The 23349-nt window shown below is 47.4% G+C and overlaps 1 protein-coding gene across 2 annotated transcripts in view; it reads left to right on the forward strand.

Moving 5' to 3' along the window:
* Nucleotides 1–23349, forward strand: part of LOC138978130 (nephrocystin-4-like) — a 62656-nt gene that overhangs the window by 15514 nt on the left and 23793 nt on the right. For both annotated transcript variants that reach the window (XM_070350777.1, XM_070350779.1), the window contains 12 exons: nucleotides 957–1134; nucleotides 3256–3335; nucleotides 3477–3662; nucleotides 4564–4653; nucleotides 12319–12433; nucleotides 12982–13125; nucleotides 14355–14565; nucleotides 15088–15186; nucleotides 17222–17433; nucleotides 19517–19743; nucleotides 21839–22028; nucleotides 22976–23062. In XM_070350777.1, the coding sequence (XP_070206878.1) occupies nucleotides 957–1134; nucleotides 3256–3335; nucleotides 3477–3662; nucleotides 4564–4653; nucleotides 12319–12433; nucleotides 12982–13125; nucleotides 14355–14565; nucleotides 15088–15186; nucleotides 17222–17433; nucleotides 19517–19743; nucleotides 21839–22028; nucleotides 22976–23062 (1819 nt within the window). The remainder of the gene's footprint in view (nucleotides 1–956; nucleotides 1135–3255; nucleotides 3336–3476; nucleotides 3663–4563; nucleotides 4654–12318; nucleotides 12434–12981; nucleotides 13126–14354; nucleotides 14566–15087; nucleotides 15187–17221; nucleotides 17434–19516; nucleotides 19744–21838; nucleotides 22029–22975; nucleotides 23063–23349) is intronic.

A 23349-nucleotide genomic window follows, 5' to 3' on the forward strand; every position in this document is an offset into this window, starting at 1 on the left:
CACAAACACACACACTGCGCGAGAGAGAAAGACTACAGGGAGGCATGACGTCATGATGCATTAATTGACGTCAAAGACTTTCGACCGTGACGTATTCTTCTTACGCGAGCTTTATCCATAGACTTGGAAACTACGGAATTTCTACCCGTCCAAAGCGGCCTGGGGTGGCGTTTGCTGAAAAAATGGGGGCGCCTATTTTACCCACCGTATTTTTGTTAGTATGGTCCCCATTTTTGGTGAACTTCCATCTCCAACTGTAGCACGTAGCCGGGCACAACGAATCCTTCTTTATCATGTATTATTCGGTGTGCACATTTCTCAAATCGATTACAGTATAGCGTTCACGGGATACCTCCAGCTTCGCTGGGACAAACAAGCACATTTTGTTTTTTAAATTCAGCATCATTCGGATGAGACGAAAAACCGAGGTCCCTTCGTGTACACTACATTGGGGTGTGCACGTTAAAGATCCCACGATTGACAAAAGGGTCTTTCCTGGCAAAATTGTATAGGCATAGATAAAAATGTCCATCAAATACCCGTGGGACTTGGAATAAAGTAAAAAATTCCATCTCACACGGCATTAAGTCTCAGGGCTTGGAAACATGAATACACGCATGCAGGGAAAAAAAAAAAAATATGGGTTGCGCCGTATATTGTATGGCAGCTCGCTTTCCCCAGGGAGAAAGCAGCCCGAATTTCCATGAGGGTAACCTCACTGGACTATAAATCTTATCCAATCCATCCAATTATCAATCGTCACTAACGTAAGATCTCTGTGTCTACTGGACACATCACACTTTATGGAGTTAATATCGAGAAACAATATTGGTACTGAAGAAACAGACTGTCACTTAGTCAAAATCTTTTGTTTCTGCAGACCCCAGTCAGCATTAAAGGAACACACTGTCAGTGTCAGAGACTCGGTCACTAAGTAGAAATCTGTATTTGTGCAGAACGCCACGCACTCCAATGCAGCAACAGCAGCAGCAACTGATGCAGCAGCAGATGGCAGCAGCGGGGATGATTTACGGCCAGCCGGGCGGGTTGCCCATGGGTTTTCCCATGGGAAGTATGGGGCAGCCCCCTGCCTTTCTGCCGGTGTCGTCCTATCATGCTGACGCTTTTAGTCAGGTGAGCGTGGGATGTGGTTGGGTTAGTAAGCGCTGAATTGTGGTGTTGATTTTGTGGTATTTGGCTTACTGGGAAGTATGGGGCAGCCCCCTGCCTTTCTGCCGGTGTCGTCCTATCATGCTGACGCTTTTAGTCAGGTGAGCGTGGGATGTGGTTGGGTTAGTAAGCGCTGAATTGTGGTGTTGATTTTGTGGTGTTTGGCTTACTGGGAAGTATGGGGCAGCCCCCTGCCTTTCTGCCGGTGTCGTCCTATCATGCTGACGCTTTCGGTCAGGTGAGCGTGAGATGTGGTTGGGGTAGCAAGTGCTGAACTGGAGTGTTGATTTTGTGGTGTTTGGCTTACTGGCTGACTGTTGGTGTTTTACATAGTAATTGGCCTATCATGAGACGGGTGGAGGCAGTACACATGTATAATGTATTAAATCAGAATATTGTGAGGGAGAGACAGCAAGAGATAGTCTGTGTCTATCAGCGTGAGATCGAATGAGAAGGATGGTGAAAGAGAGAGAGAGAGACAGACAGACAGCAAGAGATAGTCTGTGTCTATCAGCGTGAGATCGAATGAGAAGGATGGTGAAAGAGAGAGAGAGAGACAGACAGACAGCAAGAGATGGCCTGTGTCTATCCGCGTGAGATCGAATGAGAAGGATGGTGAAAGAGAGAGAGAGACAGACAGACAGAAAGAGATAGTCTGTGTCTATCAGGGTGAGATCGAATGAGAAGGATGGTGAAAGAGAGACAGACAGACAGAAAGAGATAGTCTGTGTCTATCAGCGTGAGATCGAATGAGAAGGATGGTGAAAGAGAGAGACAGACAGACAGCAAGAGATAGTCTGTGTCTATCAGCGTGAGATCGAATGAGAAGGATGGTGAAAGAGAGAGAGAGAGAGACAGACAGACAGCAAGAGATAGTCTGTGTCTATCAGCGTGAGATCGAATGAGAAGGATGGTGAAAGAGAGAGACAGACAGACAGCAAGAGATAGTCTGTGTCTATCAGCGTGAGATCGAATGAGAAGGATGGTGAAAGAGAGAGAGAGAGACAGACAGACAGCAAGAGATAGTCTGTGTCTATCAGCGTGAGATCGAATGAGAAGGATGGTGAAAGAGAGAGAGAGAGAGACAGACAGACAGCAAGAGATAGTCTGTGTCTATCAGCGTGAGATCGAATGAGAAGGATGGTGAAAGAGAGAGACAGACAGACAGACAGCAAGAGATAGTCTGTGTCTATCAGCGTGAGATCGAATGAGAAGGATGGTGAAAGAGAGAGAGACAGACAGACAGACAGCAAGAGATAGTCTGTGTCTATCAGCGTGAGATCGAATGAGAAGGATGGTGAAAGAGAGAGAGAGAGACAGACAGAAAGAGATAGTCTGTGTCTATCAGCGTGAGATCGAATGAGAAGGATGGTGAAAGAGACAGACAGACAGACAGACAGAAAGAGATAGTCTGTGTCTATCAGCGTGAGATCGAATGAGAAGGATGGTGAAAGAGAGACAGACAGACAGACAGAAAGAGATAGTCTGTGTCTATCAGCGTGAGATCGAATGAGAAGGATGGTGAAAGAGAGACAGACAGACAGACAGAAAGAGATAGTCTGTGTCTATCAGCGTGAGATCGAATGAGAAGGATGGTGAAAGAGAGACAGACAGACAGACAGAAAGAGATAGTCTGTGTCTATCAGCGTGAGATCGAATGAGAAGGATGGTGAAAGAGAGAGAGACAGACAGACAGCAAGAGATAGTCTGTGTCTATCAGCGTGAGATCGAATGAGAAGGATGGTGAAAGAGAGAGAGAGAGAGACAGACAGACAGCAAGAGAGAAGAGAAAGAAAGCCTGACGTGCATGATTATATCCTGGTGTGATTTTGTCAGAATGATGAAGAAAATCTGGTGTGTGTGATTATTGTCTGGTGTGATTTTATCATTATGAGACACTGTTGTTGAAGTTTTTAATATTTTGAGCACCGCACAAAATCACGCACAAATCTTTTGATATTCATCGTCTGTCAATCACTCCCAGAAAACACACACTTTAAGCATACTCAAGAAAATCCTATCAATCATTCCTGTCATAATATTTGAAAGCATTTAGTATTGAAGTTTTACCTTTTTTTGTTGTAGGGTCCAGGGTCAGAGTTGAGAGATTTGCCATTTACACAAGTTCACCAGCCTATCATGTTGAGACCTCCCACTGCGCACGGGTAAGCGAAGCCCAATTTTATTCTTCATGCTTCATGATCTGATACTATTAGTATCATTTGTTCAAAATATTACATGTATAATTCAAGAATCTGACCAGTCTTCAAGTGAATGAATTTTATTTATTTTTTCCTACCCTACAGTCAAGGAATTTCGAGAGCAGCCTACGCTCGCTTGTACTCTGCTGGCTTTCCACCGATCCTAGATCGTAACGGCGAGCCTCCGGAAGTCCTTGACCCTGCCTTGCCAGTCTCGGTCAACCTGGCACGTGAAAACGTTGATCCTCTACAGGCCAATGAGGTCATCTTTCAGTTCTTGGCTTTCTCCAGGTGAGTAGAAAGTGCAGGAGTACAGTACTGGGGTGGTTACAATTTAATGTAAATGTTTAAAAAGGGCAGGGGGGGGGGGGGGGTTTAGATGATAGATGAATTATGCAGTGGTTGAATAACTGAGAGGGGAGAGAGACTTGGGGAGAGCAGGGACAATGGCCCTTTTTGTTTGTATGGAGAGGGATGCACATACTTACTGTAACTGTTAAAAGAACAGTTGTTACAAACATTTAAAAAACAAGAGGCGAAGCCTTCAAGGCTCACGTAAGAAATCGACAAACAGTAACACAAACTCAATCACTCCGTCACACATACACACACACACACACACAGTAAGCATAGGTGACACTGTGCAAGAAACCGAGACACTAGATCTAGATCTGTCTGTCTGCATGTAGCCTACTTACAGGGACACGACTGCCAACTAGTCTCGGCCCGCTCAAAATAACAATGACCGAGACTTTCAGTAATTCCTTCGCGTGACGTCTAACCCTCTTACGTCATAATGTGACGTCTTCAAATGACGAAATGTTAAAGTTTCTACCACAGACATACACACGCACGCACACACGCACACACACACGCACGCACAGACAGACAAAGTTACGATCGCATAGGCTACACTTACGTGAGCCAAAAATGGGTATTGGTCTTTGGCTATTTTACAGCACATTAGAACAGCTATGTCTCAGTGTGTGTGTGCTGTGCACAAAAGAGAAAAAAATGCGCTGTCCCAGGCAAAATTGATGACAAAAACTGTTCATTGTTTGATAAATATCCTGTCATGAAAATAATGTTACTGAACATATACAGCTGTAGACTTACTTATCTTCATTGCGTGTAGCTTGTCAGGTATCCTATCCTCAGTAATACAAAACCCTGTGTGCTGTGTTTTGTGCAGGCTGCTCCCTGGTCGCAGCACTCAGTCCACGCCAAGCTGTGTGTTCTTCACATTCCAGTTCTACAGGTTTCCCCAGGTCACCACAGAGAGGTATGGACTGCTCTTAGTCTTAATAAGGATTTGTGTGCCATCCAAAAATCATCTACTAAGCAGTATACACTGCTCTTATTAATCATTTGTGTGCCATTCAAAAATCATCTACTAAACAGAGCTGCCAACTGCTATGCTTTCAGCGTAGCATGGTAGCTTTAAAGACAAATTGCTATGCAGTTACGCCAAGCTTAAAATTGCTAAACTAAACAAAAATAAACACAATCATGCAACAGTTCCCTCTTTCTCATGAGTCCAGGTTTCTGCTTCTCACTCCATGTATAGTGGTCAGGATATGGGTCATCTTCTTCTTCTTCGTTCATGGGCTTAGACTCCCACGTTCACTCATGTTTTAAGCGAGTGGATTTTTACGTGTATGACCGTTTTTACCCCGCCATTCAGGCAGCATACGCCGATTTCGGGGGAGGCATGCTGGGTATTTTCATGTTTCTATAACCCACCGAACTCTGACATGGATTACAGGATTTTTTCCGTGCGCACTTGGTCTTGTGCTTGCGTGTACACACGAAGGGGGTTAAGTCACTAGCAGGTCTGCACATAAGTTGACCTGGGAGATCGGAAAAATCTCCACTCTTAACCCACCAGGCGGCAGCGACTGGGATTCGATCTCACGACCTCCCGATTAGGAGGCCGACGTCTTACCACTGCGCCACTGCGCCCGTCAGGATATGGGTCATAAGACATTGTCCGCACTGAGAAATGGCACTGCAGACACTCTCTAATGGGCATTATTATGTTCCTGCTTTCTAGGTAATCTTAAAAAAAAAAAGTATATTCTTACTAGAGATAGCAAACATGTTGATGTGAGAATACATTCAATCACATATTCTTACCTCAACTCACATAAATGGCATTAACTTCAGTTCATTGCTAAGATATTGAAGTAGTACTCGACCCTGGTAAGGGGGGAAGTAACTCCCTAAGAAAAACAATCCGTAGTCAAGGACGGGAGTCACCTCCCCTACCGGTAACCCGCACATGCGCGGTCCTGCTACCGGCCGGCATTCCACCCACTTCAACACTACTGCACAGACGTGTTGTTGTACTCCGGCATATTTTTTGCCTTGGCCTTTTGTGGAAGGCCATTTGACCCTGGTCTTTGCGTTGCTATCTTTAGGTAAGATCGTTTCACTATCTCTTCGCTGCGTTCGTTCGAGTATTTTCGTTCGTTTGAGTATTTTCGCTGTTGTAATTCATCTCCACGTGCGCGTGTTCGATATTGCAAATGGCGGACAAAAACTCAAAAAGCAAGGGCAAACTTGTTTCCCTACTCTCTTCACCGGGAAAAGAGAAGGATAAAGACAAGTCTAAGTCTAAATCAGAGACGCGTGCCTCTGTGTCTTCTTCACAGCCTACTTCTTTAATTCTGGTTACCGACCCGGTGACTAAGAAGACAGAACGGGTTTCGCTCGACTCTACGTCACCGTCACCGGTTTTCCCTACGCGGGAACGTTCTTCTTCTCCTCTCTCGCGCTCGCAGACGCCACGGTCTAGCGAGTCCGTTTCGCGGGAAGAAATTCTGGCTATGTTTGCAACTCTGAAACATGACCTAGTTGCCTTACATTCGGCAGAAAGGCCTGTCGCTCCCCTCCCGCCTGGCGTGGGGGGGGGGTGGCTTCTCTTTCTAGGCTACGGCCGTCCGCGACGATCACGTCGGCTGATCTCGGGCCGGACTTTTCTGGTTTGGTTGCGGATTCCCCTGCCTTTTCAGGGGGGTTCGCGGCCTTAGCGCCGCCCGGTTCCAGCGCTTCGGCGTTGGGCGGCGTTTGTGGGAGTCCCCATCTTTTTGGGGGCTCACACTTGCCTGCGGGCCCGGGTTACGCTCTTGCGTCACCGGGTTCGCAGACGGCTCCTCCCCGGCAGTACACCGTCCATCACGTGGCGGGTGCGCTAGGGAGCGGCGTAGCGCGCCAGCCTGCCCCCCTGGGATCAGTTTCGGCTGTCCCGGCCTCTGGGGGGCAGGCAGCAGCGTCTTGTTTGCCCAGCTCTGGCCTACAAGATTCTGTCGGCGGTCATCGACCTGTAGCTCTTGGTTCGGCTGCCGCCGTTCCTGGTTGGAGTTCGCAGGGGGTAGGCTCCTCTGGTTGCCCCTCGGGGCTTCCGGTCGGGCCTGCCCGCGGATTGTCGTCCTCGACTTCCGGTTGTGCCGTGGCAGGCACTTCCGGTGGAGGACAGCGGGCTAGTGGTTCCGGTGGCAGTGTCCCTGCTATCCCGTCCCTGGTTACGCATCGACTTCCGGCCCCGACTTCCGGTTCCGCCGCGGCGGTTCCGGTTGTCGGCGGTGCTGTTGGTGGACAGTTTGCGGCGCTTCCGTCTATTGTTCAACCGACTCTAGCCACTTCCGCTTCCGTGGACGGGTGGGTTTCCGGTTTACCGGACCCTCCTTCTGATGGAGATCAGGAAGGTTTTGGAGAGGAACAGGAAGGGGATGAGGATCGTTCCGAATCCTTTACCCCCTTACGGATTCCCAATAAGCTGGGCCCTACTCTGGAGTTGGCTGCGGAGATAACCTCACGGTACTTCCCTGAGGGTGTCTCCGCCGACTCTACTGTTGTCGCACCCCCTCCTTCTGCTTTGGCAGACTTTGCGGGCGCGGGGGACACAAGGGCGAAGTTCCGTTTCATGGAATCTCCTTCCGTCCCGTTTGTGATGGCTCAGGTGTTGGCGGACGCTAACACACCCTACCCTCTTTTGGCTGCTCATGGGGAAGCCCCCCCTTCTGCCCAGCCTTGGTTAACCTCGGCTCAGGCAGGCGGCGGCCTCCCAGCCAACTCAAGAAGATCGCGGCTGCCTAGCAGGCCACATTCTCTTCTCTCCTCTTTTTCGCTGCCCACAGCTCCACTTCCGGTGACTCCGGAACTGGCTCGCTTGCGGCAGGATGGTTATAGCCGAGATAGGACTTCCGTTTGTACGGAACAGAGTCTACTCGGGCTGGAGGAAAGCGGGCGTTCTTCCCTTGAACTGACCTCTTTAGCGGAAACGCTCATCCGGTCTCTCACGAGAGCCATCGCTTCGTCCATCGAGCCTTTTAGGTTTCGTGACGATGCTATTGAGGCTGATGCTGCCATGCTCCTGGCGGCGCTTGCGAAGGTCACTGACAGTCAGATGACGCTTGCTGCTCGGCTCTACTCTCAGGTGGTGTTCTGGAGGCGCGAGGCTTTTCTTAACGGCTCTCGCCTGACGGATAAGGCCACCATAGACTCTTTGAGAGTCTCTCCCTTTTCAGAGGGTGCGTTGCTGGGGTCACGCTCTTTGGATGCCCTTCGGCAGCAAACTGAGGAAACTCGTGACCAACATGTGGTGCAACTGACGGAACTCGCTCTTAAGCAGCACAGCAACAAACCACGGAGTTCTGCGTCAGCGCCAGACAGCTCTTCTGGGCAGCAGTCGTCTCGCGCAGGTAGGGGTGGGTCACGGTCCCGTCCTTACCAGCGTAAACCTTCCTTCGGGAAGCGGGGGTCTGGGCGCAAGCCCAACCCCCAATGAGCCACCCCCGATCCAGTCACCCCCCCCCAGCCTCTACCCTTTTGGTAGCAGGCGGCCTCTTCCGGGTCCTTCCAGCTTGGCTGTCTCGGACAAGCAGCCTATGGAGCATGGGGGTGATTCGATCGGGGTTCCGCCTTCCTTGGCAGGAAGGCAAAGCCCCTTCGTCCAGGGCGCCGGCCAACTTCCGGTTTCCGGTCAGCCCAGACGCTCAGGAGACTTTACAGGCGGAAATCCTTCTCTTTCTGCGGAAGCAGGCTATAGAGGAGTTTCTCGGCCACCCCTTCTTGGGACTTTACGACAGAATTTTGGTTGTCCCCGGGGTGTTGCACCAAGGCATGGTGTTCGATTCACGGGAGTGGGCAGTCCGTCCCACTCAACGTCGTTTATACAAACTGCAGGCGCGCCCTTTTCAGGCGGCGCTCAGTTCAGTCTGGAATCCGACGTCACACGGCTGGGACGTCTCAGTTCCGTTTCGGGGTCTGGTTGCAGCAGACCACGCCTCAGTGGATGAACACTCCTTGGCTTTCCAGGGCACCCATTTGTTGTTTCTTTACGACAACACGGCGGTCTCTGCTTATTCCAACAAACAGGGCGGGTCCCGATCTCGGCTGTGGTCCAGCCGAGCATGCGGGACTCTTTCTTAGATCCTGATCTCGGCTCGCTATCTGCCCGGCTGCCTGAACGTCCTTGCCGACGTCATCAGCCGTTCCTCCCAGATCCTCCACACGGAGTGGACCATCACCCATCAGGCGCTCCTCCTTCTTTGGGCGCAGGTAGAGCGTCCGATGGTCGTCCTTTTCGCCACGAGATTTTCACGTCGCCTCCCGATCGTTGTGTCTGTTTCCGGGCCCGGAAGCTTGGCAGATCGACGCGATGACGATCAGCTGGGCAGGGCTAGAGGCTTACGCCTTCCCTCCCACTCCACTCATCGGAAGGGTTCAGCCTAAGGCCGACTTGGAGCGGCTTCATCTCCTTCTCGTGGCACCGCGCTGGCCCAGTCAGCATTAGTTCCCAGACCCCATGCGGCTCACCAGCGGCCCGCCAATCCCGCTCGGCCGCCGGCGAGGGGAGCTTTTCCAGCCCAGAACGGGGACTCTGCACAATCGTCCCGAGGGCCTGGATCCTCACGCCTGGAGAGGGTTCGGAGATTACTGGGGTGCTCAGGCGCCTCCGTTTTCGCTGTTGGACTTAGGCCAGAAGGCTCACAGGCCACCTCCTCTGTCTACTAGTCACACTGGCTGGCTTGGACTCGATGGTTTGCGGCTAACAATGTTGTCCTGGTCGCCCTGCGATCAATGCAGGTCGCAAACCATCTGGCATGGCTCTCCGCTCGGGGACGCGCCGCGTCCGCTTTGCGCGCTCGCCGCTCAGCCATCTCTGTTACTTTTAAGCAACTTGGACGCTCCATCTCCCTCGGGGGAGTTATCGCGAGTGTGCTAAAGGGCGCGGCCCTCAGTTCTGCAACGGAGAGAACTTCTGTCCCGGCTTGGGACGTTCTTCTAGTACTCGAATTTCTCCGTTCTAGTGCTTTTGAACCTTTACAAGACGCTAGTCTCTCTGACCTTACGCGCAAAACTCTCATACTCATACTGCTCGCTTCCGCGCGGAGGGGCAGTGAGATCCACGGCCTCTCAGGCCTAGACCGGGATATCACTTTCGGGAGAGACGGCTCGGTTTCACTGCGTGTCCGTCCCGATTTTCTCGCCAAGAATCAAAAACCTGGTCCACTTTCACCGATCATTTCCATTCGGCCTCTCCGGGACATTTTTAGCCCCCGGCGATCCGGATCTTTCTAACTGTCCGGTACGCGCGCTTAAGGCTTACTTGTCGCGCACCGCTCCGTTTTGAGCATCAGCTCCGAAGTTGTTGTTTATTTCGATCATTTCAGCCCGAAATAAAGACTTTGCAAAACCACGCTTTCAGATGGTCTTCCACACTTATAAGGCATGCTTATCAGTGGTGGCAGACACAAAAAGGGGGGGGGGCAGTCAGCCCTTCCTCCTCGATCACCTCGTACGCACGAGGCTTGAGCGTGGGCAACTTCCTTAGCTGTCCTCAAGTCTGGAAGGATGTCAGACGTCCTCAAAGCTGCATACTGGACGACTCATGATGTCTTCCTCAGCTACTACCTCCGGGGCATTGCCAGCACTCATCCGGACGGTACCAACTGCCTCCCAGCTATGGTTGCCGCAGGCCAGATACTTCCAAGAGATTAATGTGAGTATCCCACCGCCTTTATGTGCAATCTGCCATTTATGTGAGTTGAGGTAAGAATATGTGATTGAATCGAAAATTTCAAAACTAAATTTTCATTTAATTAATATACTTACTCAACTCACATCGTTTATACCCTCCCATCCATCCCCGCTAACATTATATGTGTTACAGGTGTGTGTTTCCGTGGGGGAATGACGGCCGGTAGCAGGACCGCGCATGTGCGGGTTACCGGTAGGGGAGGTGACTCCCGTCCTTGACTACGGATTGTTTTTCTTAGGGAGTTACTTCCCCCCTTACCAGGGTCGAGTACTACTTCAATATCTTAGCAATGAACTGAAGTTAATGCCATTTATGTGAGTTGAGTAAGTATATTAATTAAATGAAAATTTAGTTTTGAAATTTTCGATTTTAGACAATGCTACACTTAAACATCATTTGCTACGCTGAAAATCTTAATTGTTACGCTTGAAGCTTTGCAAGGGTTGACAGGTCTGACTAAGTCACTAGAGGGCATGCCACCAAAACCTTCCTTATTAATTGTCCGATCCGAAGAACCAGCCATCATTAGTTAGTGCCATGACCAAATTTGAGTAAACACAACCTTTTGCCACTGACACATTTCAGGCAGTTGAACCACTGCTACAGTACTCCCAAGGTCTTTGCAATCTTTTGTCACTGACACATTTCAGGCAGTTGAACCTGTGCTACAGTACTCCCAAGGTCTTTGCAATCTTTTGTCTGTCACATTTCAGGCAGTTGAACCACTGCTACAGTACTCCCAAGGTCTTTGCAATCTTTTGTCACTGACACATTTCAGGCAGTTGAACCTGTGCTACAGTACTCCCAAGGTCTTTGCAATCTTTTGTCTGTCACATTTCAGGCAGTTGAACCTGTGCTACAGTACTCCCAAGGTCTTTGCAATCTGTTGAACTCCACAGTCTTTTGAACTGCACTCATGGCTGCCTAAATGGCGGGGAAAAAACGGTCATTCACGTAAAAATCCACTCGTGCAAAAACACAAGTGTACCTGGGAGTTTCAGCCTTCGATCGCAGAAGAAGAAGAAGAACTGCACTCATTTTTGACTCACATGCGAAGCAAAAGTGAGTCTATGTACTCACCCGAGTCGTCCGTCCGTCCGTCCGTCCGGACGTCCGGAAAACTTTAACGTTGGATATTTCTTGGACACTATTCAGTCTATCAGTACCAAATTTGGCAAGATGGTGTATGATGACAAGGCCCCAAAAAACATACATAGCATCTTGACCTTGCTTCAAGGTCAAGGTCGCAGGGGCCATAAATGTTGTCTAAAAAACAGCTATTTTTCACATTTTTCCCATTTTCTCTGAAGTTTTTGAGATTGAATACCTCACCTATATATGATATATAGGGCAAAGTAAGCCCCATATTTTGATACCAGTTTGGTTTACCTTGCTTCAAGGTCAAGGTCACAGGAGCTCTTCAAAGTTGGATTGTATGCATATTTTGAAGTGACCTTGACCCTGAACTATGGAAGATAACTGTTTCAAACTTAAAAATTATGTGGGGCACATGTTATGCTTTCATCATGAGACACATTTGGTCACATATGATCAAGGTCAAGGTCACTTTGACCCTTATGAAATGTGACCAAAATAAGGTAGTGAACCACTAAAAGTGACCATATCTCATGGTAGAAAGAGCCAATAAGCACCATTGTACTTCCTATGTCTTGAATTAACAGCTTTGTGTTGCATGACCTTGGATGACCTTGACCTTGGGTCAAGGTCACATGTATTTTGGTAGGAAAAATGCGTAAAGCAGTTCTTAGTGTATGATGTCATTGCTAGGTTTAGTTATTTGACCTTGACCCTGAAGGTCATGTAAAGGTCAAGGTCAAGCATGTGAGTCGTATGGGCTTTGCCCTTCTTGTATTATGTGTGTATAACTGTGCTTTCTTTCAGACTGTTGCTGTGTAAACCAGACGGTCAGCTGAGCAATGACCAGGACAACCTGCCCTTCATCCTGATGAAGCTGGACAGAGACGGCACTGTACTCAAAGGGCCTCCTGGCGTTGAGGTGAGCACTGCCTGGCAAACTTTAGCTCAATATCTCATTTCATATGTCGTATGCATTTAGAGCGCTTCCTTCCCTTTGGTTATCAAATCGCTGAGCAGCGCTCTGCCTCATTTCGTTTAAGATTCCACAAGAAAAACTGCATTGCCTGTCACTCCTGAAGGCAGGAATGATTTGTGTGTGTGTGCTTTGGTAATTTTTGTTTGCATGTCTTCTTTGTGTGGAACTTGAAGATCGTCAACAAACGAGAGAGAATATTTTGTTACAAATGTAGTATATTTCTTGGTACTGTTGCAGTAAACAGTAAAATGGAACAAAAGCCTACTATTGTAAAAAGGCAGGACAAGACTTCCAAAACAGATAATAATATTGTCTTATGGCAGGACATATCATGGGTCCTACTGTTTCACAAATGTCGCGGATTTATAATAATATTATGAGGATATTTACATGACGCAAATCCTAAAACAGCGCCTTATTTCCGATTTCCGGGAAGGTTCAAATGTTTGATATTTAATGCTAGTGATATTGATGGTTATTGTGATGCGCAGGTTCGTTACATGCTGGACCCCACGTACATGAAGCCAGGGGAGGTAAACCTGTTCCTGCGACACCTGGCGCGACAGACGCTACACGTGGACGTGTGGGACGGGGACTCGCTGCTGCTCATTGGCTCTTCCATGGTGGACATGAAGGTAAGAGGCGAAGGAGGAGATCAATGTCAACTTAGTTATTTATTTTGTGTGTTTGTTTTCACTATTAAAAGTTGATTATCCCATTGCTCTTGCTTGTGTCTTCCAAGCAAGCTTCTGGACAATTTGTCAGATAATTTAATTTCTGTATTATAAGTGTTCGTCTGTCGGTCCACTTAAAAGACGGCTGGGTGGAAGGTCGGTGACCGTGACGTTTAGTTTTGTCACACATTAAATGTTCCACTGACATACCTTTTTGAGTCACTTGAGAAAAAGTGACTCTATGTAATCGGTCAGTGTTAGTCTGTCCGGCCGGCCGTCCGTAGACACCACCTTAACGTTGGACTTTTCTCGGAAACTATCAAAGCGATCGGGCTCATATTTTGTTTAGTCGTGACCTCCAATGACCTCTACACTTTAACGATGGTTTCGTTGACCTTTGACCTTTTTCAAGGTCACAGGTCAGCGTCAAAGGAAAAATTAGACATTTTATATCTTTGACAAAGTTCATCGGATGTGATTGAAACTTTGTAGGATTATTCTTTACATCAAAGTATTTACATCTGTAGCCTTTTACGAACGTTATCAGAAAAACAAGGGAGATAACTAGCCTTTTCTGTTCGGCAACACACAACTTAACGTTGGGCTTTTCTCGGAAACTATAAAAGTGACCGGGCTCAAATTTTATGTGAACGTGACTCATTGTGTTGTGAATAGCAATTTCTTCCTGTCCATCTGATGCCTCATATAATATTCAGAACTGCGAAAGTGACTCGATCGAGCGTTTGCTCTTCTTGTTGGTTTATTGATTCTATCCCATTGTTAGGAAATTCAGGTCGCTTTTATGGGAAGGCGAACAACAATAAGATTCATGCTACCCGGGTGGGCGCATATTTTAAGTGTAATCAACCACATGCACTTTTCTGACAGAATGAGTTCTTTTAGGTGCCAAAGTGGTGACATGGGGGTGGGACATGGTTACCATCTCGGGGTCAACACATAAAGTTTACCCGTGTCTGGCAACAAAGTGTGGTTGAGTAGTTTAGTTAAGAACAAATTGAATGATGAAAATGGCATATAAGAAGTTATTTTGCTCATCGCGATTTCATTTTCGTTTGCTCTATGGTACTTTTAACTATTTATAGCACTGATGATAGCAACACCAATTTAAACAATTGTAGCTAAGTTTGCCAAAGTGATGACACAAAAACTCTACTACATCTTCTACACAGTTCCTGTGTCGTGGGGGCAACGCAGCAGTGCAGGCGACCTTTGAACTGGATGTGGTCAACTCGGACCAGACGGACGACGGCTCAGGACTGACCGGTGACCTGCAGAGAGGAGGCAGTGTGCGACCGGTCAGCACGCAACACAAGTCATGCGGCAAGCTACATCTACGCATCGCTAATGTGGGACACACTGTGGAAAACAAGAAGATTGCTGGTGAGCGGTGGCGGTTGTGCGGAGGGAAAGAATTTTGTTGTGAAAGGATTGAGATGTGAGGGGAAGAGGAGAGAGAGAGAGAGAGAGAGAGAGAGAGAGAGAGAGAGAGAGAGAGAGAGAGAGAGAGAGAGAGAGAGAGAGAGAGAGAGAGAGAGAGAGAGAGAGAGAGAGAGAGATAGAGAGATAGAGAGAGAGAGAGAGTGTATGTGTGTGTGTGTGTGTGTGTGTGTGTGTGTGTGTGTGTGTGTGTGTGATGAAAAAGTGAAGTGGTGGGATGAGGTGAAAGAGTATGTGTCTGTGTGTGTGTGAACCATCACATCCTTTCCTCTATGTTGACCTGTCAGATTCACACATATATATTTGTTTGTACTGTACATGTCTACCCTGTGATGATACATGCAGTGCATTTTTGCTTCTGCCTTCAGAAATCAGAAAGCTACACCAACTGCCAACAGAACTGGTTTGTGTGACAGTAAGATTCAGTACAGCACTAGAATATAAAATGTCGTTGCTTGTCTACAGAAATTCAGCCGCTTGCCTCCAAGACCCAGGTGATTGTGTCTCAGACTGCCGCCAACTCCACTTACAAGGGGGGACAACTCTCTGGTCCTGCACCACAAGGTGAGAGACAGACATGCTGTAGGCATGAAAAAAGTGCGAGGGGCTAGGACCCATATTGATACATCCTAAGATCTGACACATTCAATTCCACACCCAGGCATGAAAAAAGGGCGAGGGGCTAGGACCCATATTGATACATCCTAAGATCTGACACATTCAATTCCACACCCAGGCATGAAAAAAGTGCGAGTGGCTAGGACCCATATTGATACATCCTAAGATCTGACACATTCAATTCCACACCCAGGCATGAAAAAAGTGCGAGTGGCTAGGACCCATATTGATACATCCTAAGATCTGACACATTCAATTCCACACACAGGCATGAAAAAAGTGCGAGGGGCTAGGACCCATATTGATACATCCTAAGATCTGACACATTCAATTCCACACCCAGGCATGAAAAAAGGGCGAGGGGCTAGGACCCATATTGATACATCCTAAGATCTGACACATTCAATTCCACACCCAGGCATGAAAAAAGTGCGAGGGGCTAGGACCCATATTGATACATCCTAAGATCTGACACATTCAATTCCACACACAGGCATGAAAAAAGGGCGAGGGGCTAGGACCCATATTGATACATCCTAAGATCTGACTCATTCAATTCCACACACAGGCATGAAAAAAGGGCGAGTGGCTAGGACCCATATTGATACATCCTAAGATCTGACACATTCAATTCCACACCCAGGCATGAAAAAAGGGCGAGGGGCTAGGACCCATATTGATACATCCTAAGATCTGACTCATTCAATTCCACACACAGGCATGAAAAAAGGGCGAGTGGCTAGGACCCATATTGATACATCCTAAGATCTGACACATTCAATTCCACACCCAGGCATGAAAAAAGGGCGAGGGGCTAGGACCCATATTGATACATCCTAAGATCTGACACATTCAATTCCACACCCAGGCACAAAGAAAGTGCGAGGGGCTAGGACCCATATTGATACATCCTAAGATCTGACACATTCAATTCCACACCCAGGCATGAAAAAAGGGCGAGGGGCTAGGACCCATATTGATACATCCTAAGATCTGACACATTCAATTCCACACCCAGGCATGAAAAAAGTGCGAGTGGCTAGGACCCATATTGATACATCCTAAGATCTGACACATTCAATTCCACACCCAGGCATGAAAAAAGGGCGAGGGGCTAGGACCCATATTGATACATCCTAAGATCTGACACATTCAATTCCACACCCAGGCATGAAAAAAGTGCGAGTGGCTAGGACCCATATTGATACATCCTAAGATCTGACACATTCAATTCCACACACAGGCATGAAAAAAGTGCGAGTGGCTAGGACCCATATTGATACATCCTAAGATCTGACACATTCAATTCCACACCCAGGCATGAAAAAAGGGCGAGGGGCTAGGACCCATATTGATACATCCTAAGATCTGACTCATTCAATTCCACACACAGGCATGAAAAAAGGGCGAGTGGCTTGGGCCCACACAGTGGAACCCCCCTCTTAAGACCTCTAAAGGGCGGGGATGTAGCTCAGTTGGTCGCTGTCAGCGTGAGTTCGTCCCCACGTTCGGCGAGAGATTTATTTCTCAGAGTCAACTTTGTGTGCAGACTCTCCTCGGTGTCCGAACACCCCAGTGTGTACACGCAAGCACAAGACCAAGTGCGCAAGATCCTGTAATCCATGTCAGAGTTCGGTGGGTTATAGAAACACAAAAATACCCAGCATGCTTCCTCCGAAAACGGCGTATGGCTGCCTAAATGGCGGGGTAAAAAACGGTCATACACGTAAAATTCCACTCGTGCAAAAAACACGAGTGTACGTGTGAGTTTCAGCCCACGAACGCAGAAGAAGAAGAAGAAGACCTCTAAAGATCTGAGAAAACCAGGTCTTAAAAAGGAGGGAGTCTTAAAATGGGGGTAATTTTACAGAGGATATGAACAAAAAGTCTGAGAAAACAAGGTCCTAAAAGGGAGGGAGTCTTAAAAGGGGGGTTCTACTGTATAAAACCAAGGATCTGACACATTTCATTCTGCACACAGGCACGAAGAAAGTGCGAGTGGCTAGGGCCCACCACTTGATGGAGAACCGAGAGGTGGCCACCCTGCTGATGACCAACAAGGAACGCAAAGAGGCGCTGGAAGAGACAGAGCCCACCAGGGAGAGCGATGCCGAGCGACTACGCAAACTGGCTAGGATGAACGCCGTCAAGACTTTGCTTCACGAGGATGACGAGAAAACTACCACCATTCTGGTCAGTTTGGGCTTGGGGTGTGTGTGTGGGTGTTTGTGCATGACTGTGGGTGTGTGGGTGTTAGTGCATGTCTGTGTGTGTAGATGTGCATGTCTGTGGGGGTGTGGGTGTCTGTGGGTCTGTGGGTGTTAGTGCATGTCTGTGTGTGTAGATGTGCATGTCTGTGGGTGTGGGTGTTTGTGCATGTCTGTGGGTGTTAGTGCATGTCTGTGTGTGTAGATGTGCATGTCTGTGGGGGTGTGGGTGTTTGTGCATGTCTGTGGGTCTGTGGGTGTTAGTGCATGTCTGTGTGTGTAGATGTGCATGTCTGGGGGTGTGGGTGTTTGCATGTCTGTGGGTGTAGATGTGCATGTCTGTGTGTGTAGATGTGCATGTCTGTGGGTGTGTGGGTGTTTGTGCATGTCTGTGGGACTGTGGGTGTTAGTGCATGTCTGTGTGTGTAGATGTGCATGTCTGGGGGTGTGGGTGTTTGTGCATGTCTGTGGGTGTTAGTGCATGTCTGTGTGTGTAGATGTGCATGTCTGTAGGGGTGTGGATGTTTGTGCATGTCTGTGGGTGTTAGTGCATGTCTGTGTGTGTAGATGTGCATGTCCGTGGGGGTGTGCATGTCTGTGGGTGTAGATGTGCATGTCTGTGGGTGTGTGGGTGTTAGTGTATGTCTGTGTGTGTAGATGTGCATATCGGGGTGGATGTTTGTGCATGGCAGTGGGGTTGGGGTGGATGTTTGTGTGTGTGTGTGTGTGTGTGTGTGTGTGTGGATTGTACATGTCTGTGGAGGAAGAGTTCTTTTGCTTGGAAATATTCATTTAGGGGAGTCATAATAGCAACTCAGATTTTTGAGTGCGAAGAAAGAATTCAAGCCTTTGTCAAATGGGCATGTTTTATATTGGCTGTTTATGATGGCAAGTCTGCAACCATCCTGTTAACAAAGAACTGTGGTTGTTACACTGCAACCATCCTGTTAACAAAGAACTGTGGTTATTACACTGCAACCATCCTGTTAACAAAGAACTGTGGTTGTTACACTGCAACCTGTTAACAAAGAACTGTGGTTGTTACACTGCAACCATCCTGTTAACGAAGAACTGTGGTTGTTACACTGCAACCATCCTGTTAACAAAGAACTGTGGTTGTTACACTGCAACCATCCTGTTAACAAAGAACTGTGGTTGTTACACTGCAACCACCCTGTTAACAACGAACTGTGGTTGTTACACTGCAACCACCCTGTTAACAACAAACTGTGGTTGTTACACTGCAACCACCCTGTTAACAAAGAACTGTGGTTGTTACACTGCAACCACCCTGTTAACAACGAACTGTGGTTGTTACACTGCAACCACCCTGTTAACAAAGAACTGTGGTTGTTACACTGCAACCATCCTGTTAACAAAGAACTGTGGTTATTACACTGCAACCATCCTGTTAACAAAGAACTGTGGTTGTTACACTGCAACCACCCTGTTAACAAAGAACTGTGGTTGTTACACTGTAACCATCCTGTTAACAAAGAACTGTGGTTACACTGCAACCACCCTGTTAACAACAAACTGTGGTTGTTACACTGCAACCACCCTGTTAACAAAGAACTGTGGTTGTTACACTGCAACCATCCTGTTAACAAAGAACTGTGGTTATTACACTGCAACCATCCTGTTAACAAAGAACTGTGGTTGTTACACTGCAACCATCCTGTTAACAAAGAACTGTGGTTGTTACACTGCAACCATCCTGTTAACAAAGAAATGTGGTTGTTACACTGCAACCATCCTGTTAACAAAGAACTGTGGTTGTTACACTGCAACCACCCTTTTAAGACCTCGAAGACCCCCCCCCCCCCCCTCTCCACCCTCCCCCTGATTTAAGACTCGATCCTTCCCTTGTAAGACTGTTTTCTCAGATTTTCTGTTCATAACCTCTGCAAGTGTACCCACATTTTAAAAATCCTTTTTTTTTTTTAAGACCGGATTTTCACAAATGTGTGGAGGTCTTTGGAGATGGGTTCCACTGTAATCTAGATTTTAGCCTTGTTCCAAAAAAAACCAACAAAAAAACCCATTAATATTGTGTGTCTTCTTTTCAGGGCTATAAGCAGGAGAAGACGGAGCGAATGCGCGACCTGAAGACGATGGAGATCTACCGGGACCAGATGAAGCGTGACGGCATCATGACCATGCTGAGTCAGAACATCACCACCGAGCACACCATCTTCCCGACCTTCGCCACGGCCGAATTCTTCGAGTTTGTTCTACGAAACCCATACAACCAGGAGCACCTCCTCACCATTGAGTGGAACGACAAAGACCTCAGGTCAGTGGCTGAGAATCTAGATACTGTCACCTGAATGTGAAGCAAGAACAAGGACAAGAAGAACAAGAATGTATTCTGCCATATTCGTAAAAGCCATTGGTATTTGTTCTTTTTTATATATTTTTGGTAATTTTGTATTTGAAGCGAAAATGGTTGTACAAAACATTCTGTAAAATTGAGAGTAAAGGCCTGTCCAGACACTCCAGGCTGACCCTGTCCACATTTGACTTATGCTCAAAACGGTCCCGCGCGGCACGCCGCAGCGGGCTATGATCGCGAAGCGTCATCTGCAGAAGAATAGAGCGTGTTGTAATTTATCTGACACAGACATAGAACGACGGAAATTTGACCAATCAGAGAAAACCAGAGCGATGACGTCAACCGTCAGATCGAGTTGGATTGTGGGTAGACTCTAAGTATCTCTTCGACACAGATCGGCGAACTTATCGATCTATACAGAAGCCACGAATCCCTGTGGAATACATTTTCCAAGTTATACAAAAACAGGGACGCAAAGTTTGCGGCGTGGCAGTCGATGCAACTGTCACTGTTTTGTATGTACGCAGCCATCTTTGCAAATTACCGCTAGCGTGTTGACCTTCCTGTCAGGTGACCTTGACGCTTGCGCTCCACTGATACCGCGTTGTGAAAAAAGTCGTCGATGTGTGGCCACTCGGCAAAATCCCGCGCGATGCACAAAACGGCCTGCGGCGCATATAGCGTAAAACGGCGTCCAAGTCTGGACAGGCTATAAGGATAGGAGCTTATGATTTTCTTATCCACTCAACTGTTTGCCTGGTAGCTTAGTTGGTAGAGCACTGGAATTGTGCTCCTCAGGCCACAGGTTGTAATCCAGGCTGGGATTCTTCTTCTTCTTCTTCGTTCATGGGCTTAGACTCCCACGTTCACTCATGCTTTTAGCACAAGTGGATTTTTACGTGTATGACCGTTTTTACCCCGCCTCTCAGGCAGCATACGCCGATTTTTGGGGAGGCATGCTGGGTATTTTCGTGTTTCTATAACCCACCGAACTCTGACATGGATTACAGGATCTTTTCCGTGCGCACTTGGTCTTTTGCTTGTGTGTACACACGAAGGGGGTTAAGTCACTAGCAGGTCTGCACATCAGTTGACCTGGGAGATTGGAAAAATCTCCACTCTTAACGCACCAGGCAGCGACCGGGATTCGAACTCATGACCTCCCGATTAGGAGGCCGACGTCTTACCAGCACGCCACTGTGCCCGTCCAGGCTGGGATTGACATGGGTCATATTCATATGATGAATCAGAGACAGAAGTGATGACTAAGAGACAGTATCCATGTTACACACACCACGCCGTATATTTGGCTATACAGAGAGAGCGCTGACGCATGGTGTAAACAAAGTGTTGTTGCCAACTTCACGGCAAGTGTCACCCATTCAAAACAAAATGTGTCTCTTTGAAATCACGTACAGCTTAAATTTATGGTTGTGGGAATGAGTAAGGTTTGTATCAAGTACATGTGTGGTTTTCAACGAGAAATATACACGTAAACGAAGACACGAACTAATTTGCTGTAGATCTGTCCTAACTCAAGCATATTCGCCCACTTTCATCCCATCCTACACGCCTCTTTGTCGATAAATGGACTGACAAGCCAAACTATTATGTTCATTGATGTGTCCTGCATTGATAAGTGAAATATCACCATTCAAAACGGTCTGTTTTGTGCAAAAATTCAAAAAGAAATAAAGTAGTCAAAATTGTGTGGTAGCGCACCGCTGCAACGTCTGGATCGGAATGAAATCGCCTCCACGCGTTGGAAACTACACAGCATCAACACACCAAAGCCAACAATGGCTTGGCGGAACAGTGGTGCACGCTCGGTATAGCCTTGAATATACAGGGTGACACACGCATGCACACACACACACACACACACACACACACACACACACACACACACACACACACACACACAACACACAACACACACACGAAAACACACATACACACACACATACACAGTACTCTTTAATCTCTTCTTTCTATGTCACATGCTACGTGAAACAAGCAGACAGTATTTATTTTTTGCCTGTGTGTGTTGTGACAGAGTGGTGACGGATGGGCGAGAGTGGCGTCACTACAAGCAGCTGTGCGCCCTGAGCACCCCCATGGAGGAGGGAATGTTCAGCTCGAAGTCCACGCCTGAAGCTCCCCAAATCCTGCTGCGACCCAAGGAGACCGTCCACATTCCCTTCAAGTACCAGAGCTACGAGGCTGATCATTCCGTTATGCCACAGGTAGTATGTTTCTCTATCCGCATTCCCTTCAAGTACCAGAGCTGTGATTCCTTTATGCCACAGGTAATTTGTTTCTCTATCCGCATTCCCTTCAAGTACCAGAGCTATGAGGCTGACCATTCCGTTATGCCACAGGTAGTTTGTTTCTCTATCCACGTTCCCTTCAAGTACCAGAGCTACGAGGCTGATCATTCCGTTATGCCACAGGTAGTTTGTTTCTCTATCCACATTCCCTTCAAGTACCAGAGCTATGAGGCTGACCATTCCGTTATGCCACAGGTAGTTTGTTTCTCTATCCACATTCCCTTTAGCACTTATTAAATTTTGTTCAAGCACCAGAATTTCAAGGCTGATCGTTTACTTTATTTATGCAGGTGTATTATGTATCTGTTTGTGTGTCTGTCTGTCAAAAGTGTGATGACATCCCCTTCAAACGGTAAGGTTTTGAGGTTTTAGTTACTGAGTCAAGTTTACGGGCATTCTGTGCTTTTGCCTTCCTGTTGGCCCTTCTATGTAAATATTAGGCACACAAAAAAATAGTCTGTTTACGGTAACCCGACCGACCCTATTTTTTTCGCGCGACCCTAGACTTTTTTGGGCATTTGGGGGGGGGGGGGGGGGGGGGGGGGGGGGGGGGGGGTTTTTTTTGCAAAATAACGTAAAAATATGTTTTTTTTGGGGAAAAAAAAAAATCCGGACCTACCGACCCTATTTGTTTGGCCTATGTTACCGTAAACGGACCTTTTTTTTTTTTGGCCTTACAGTTTTGTAGTGTGTGATTTTCCTGTCTCATGCCGTGCGTTTGTCATCTGTCTATCTGCTTTTTGGCTATCCCTTTATCTAGTCCTGTGGATTGTCTTGACAAGGAGACAGCTTCACCTCATTTCCCTTCTACACAGAGACTTTAAGAACACCTCATGATTTGATCTTGTGTTAATGTGTGACAGGGACCCAGCAACCCATTTGACAAACAGAGGAAGTCGGACAAAGCACTGCTGCAACAAGATGAAAATCTGCAGACCAAGCGAGTCAGGGTGAGGTTTGAATTATATGGGTTATGACGGAAACCGTGTTAACCATTCAAAGATGCAATTGAGGAAATAGCTGGAAAATAGCTTCTTTTTTTCTTTTCTTTTTTGTGTGCAATCCTTGTAAATGTATACTTGAAACCTGCAACTCTGGGAAGCAGCATAGCTGAGTTGTTTGTTAGTTATCACAGTTTTAAATGAAAATATAACGAGGGAACTTATTTATGTAGTGCAGGATCTAAGAGTCATTTATTACAACCAGCAAACAAGGAAGTTTTGGTATGGTAGACTTC

Source organism: Littorina saxatilis, linkage group LG10, assembly GCF_037325665.1.
Source record: "Littorina saxatilis isolate snail1 linkage group LG10, US_GU_Lsax_2.0, whole genome shotgun sequence".
Classification (NCBI taxonomy): Eukaryota; Metazoa; Mollusca; class Gastropoda; order Littorinimorpha; family Littorinidae; genus Littorina; species Littorina saxatilis.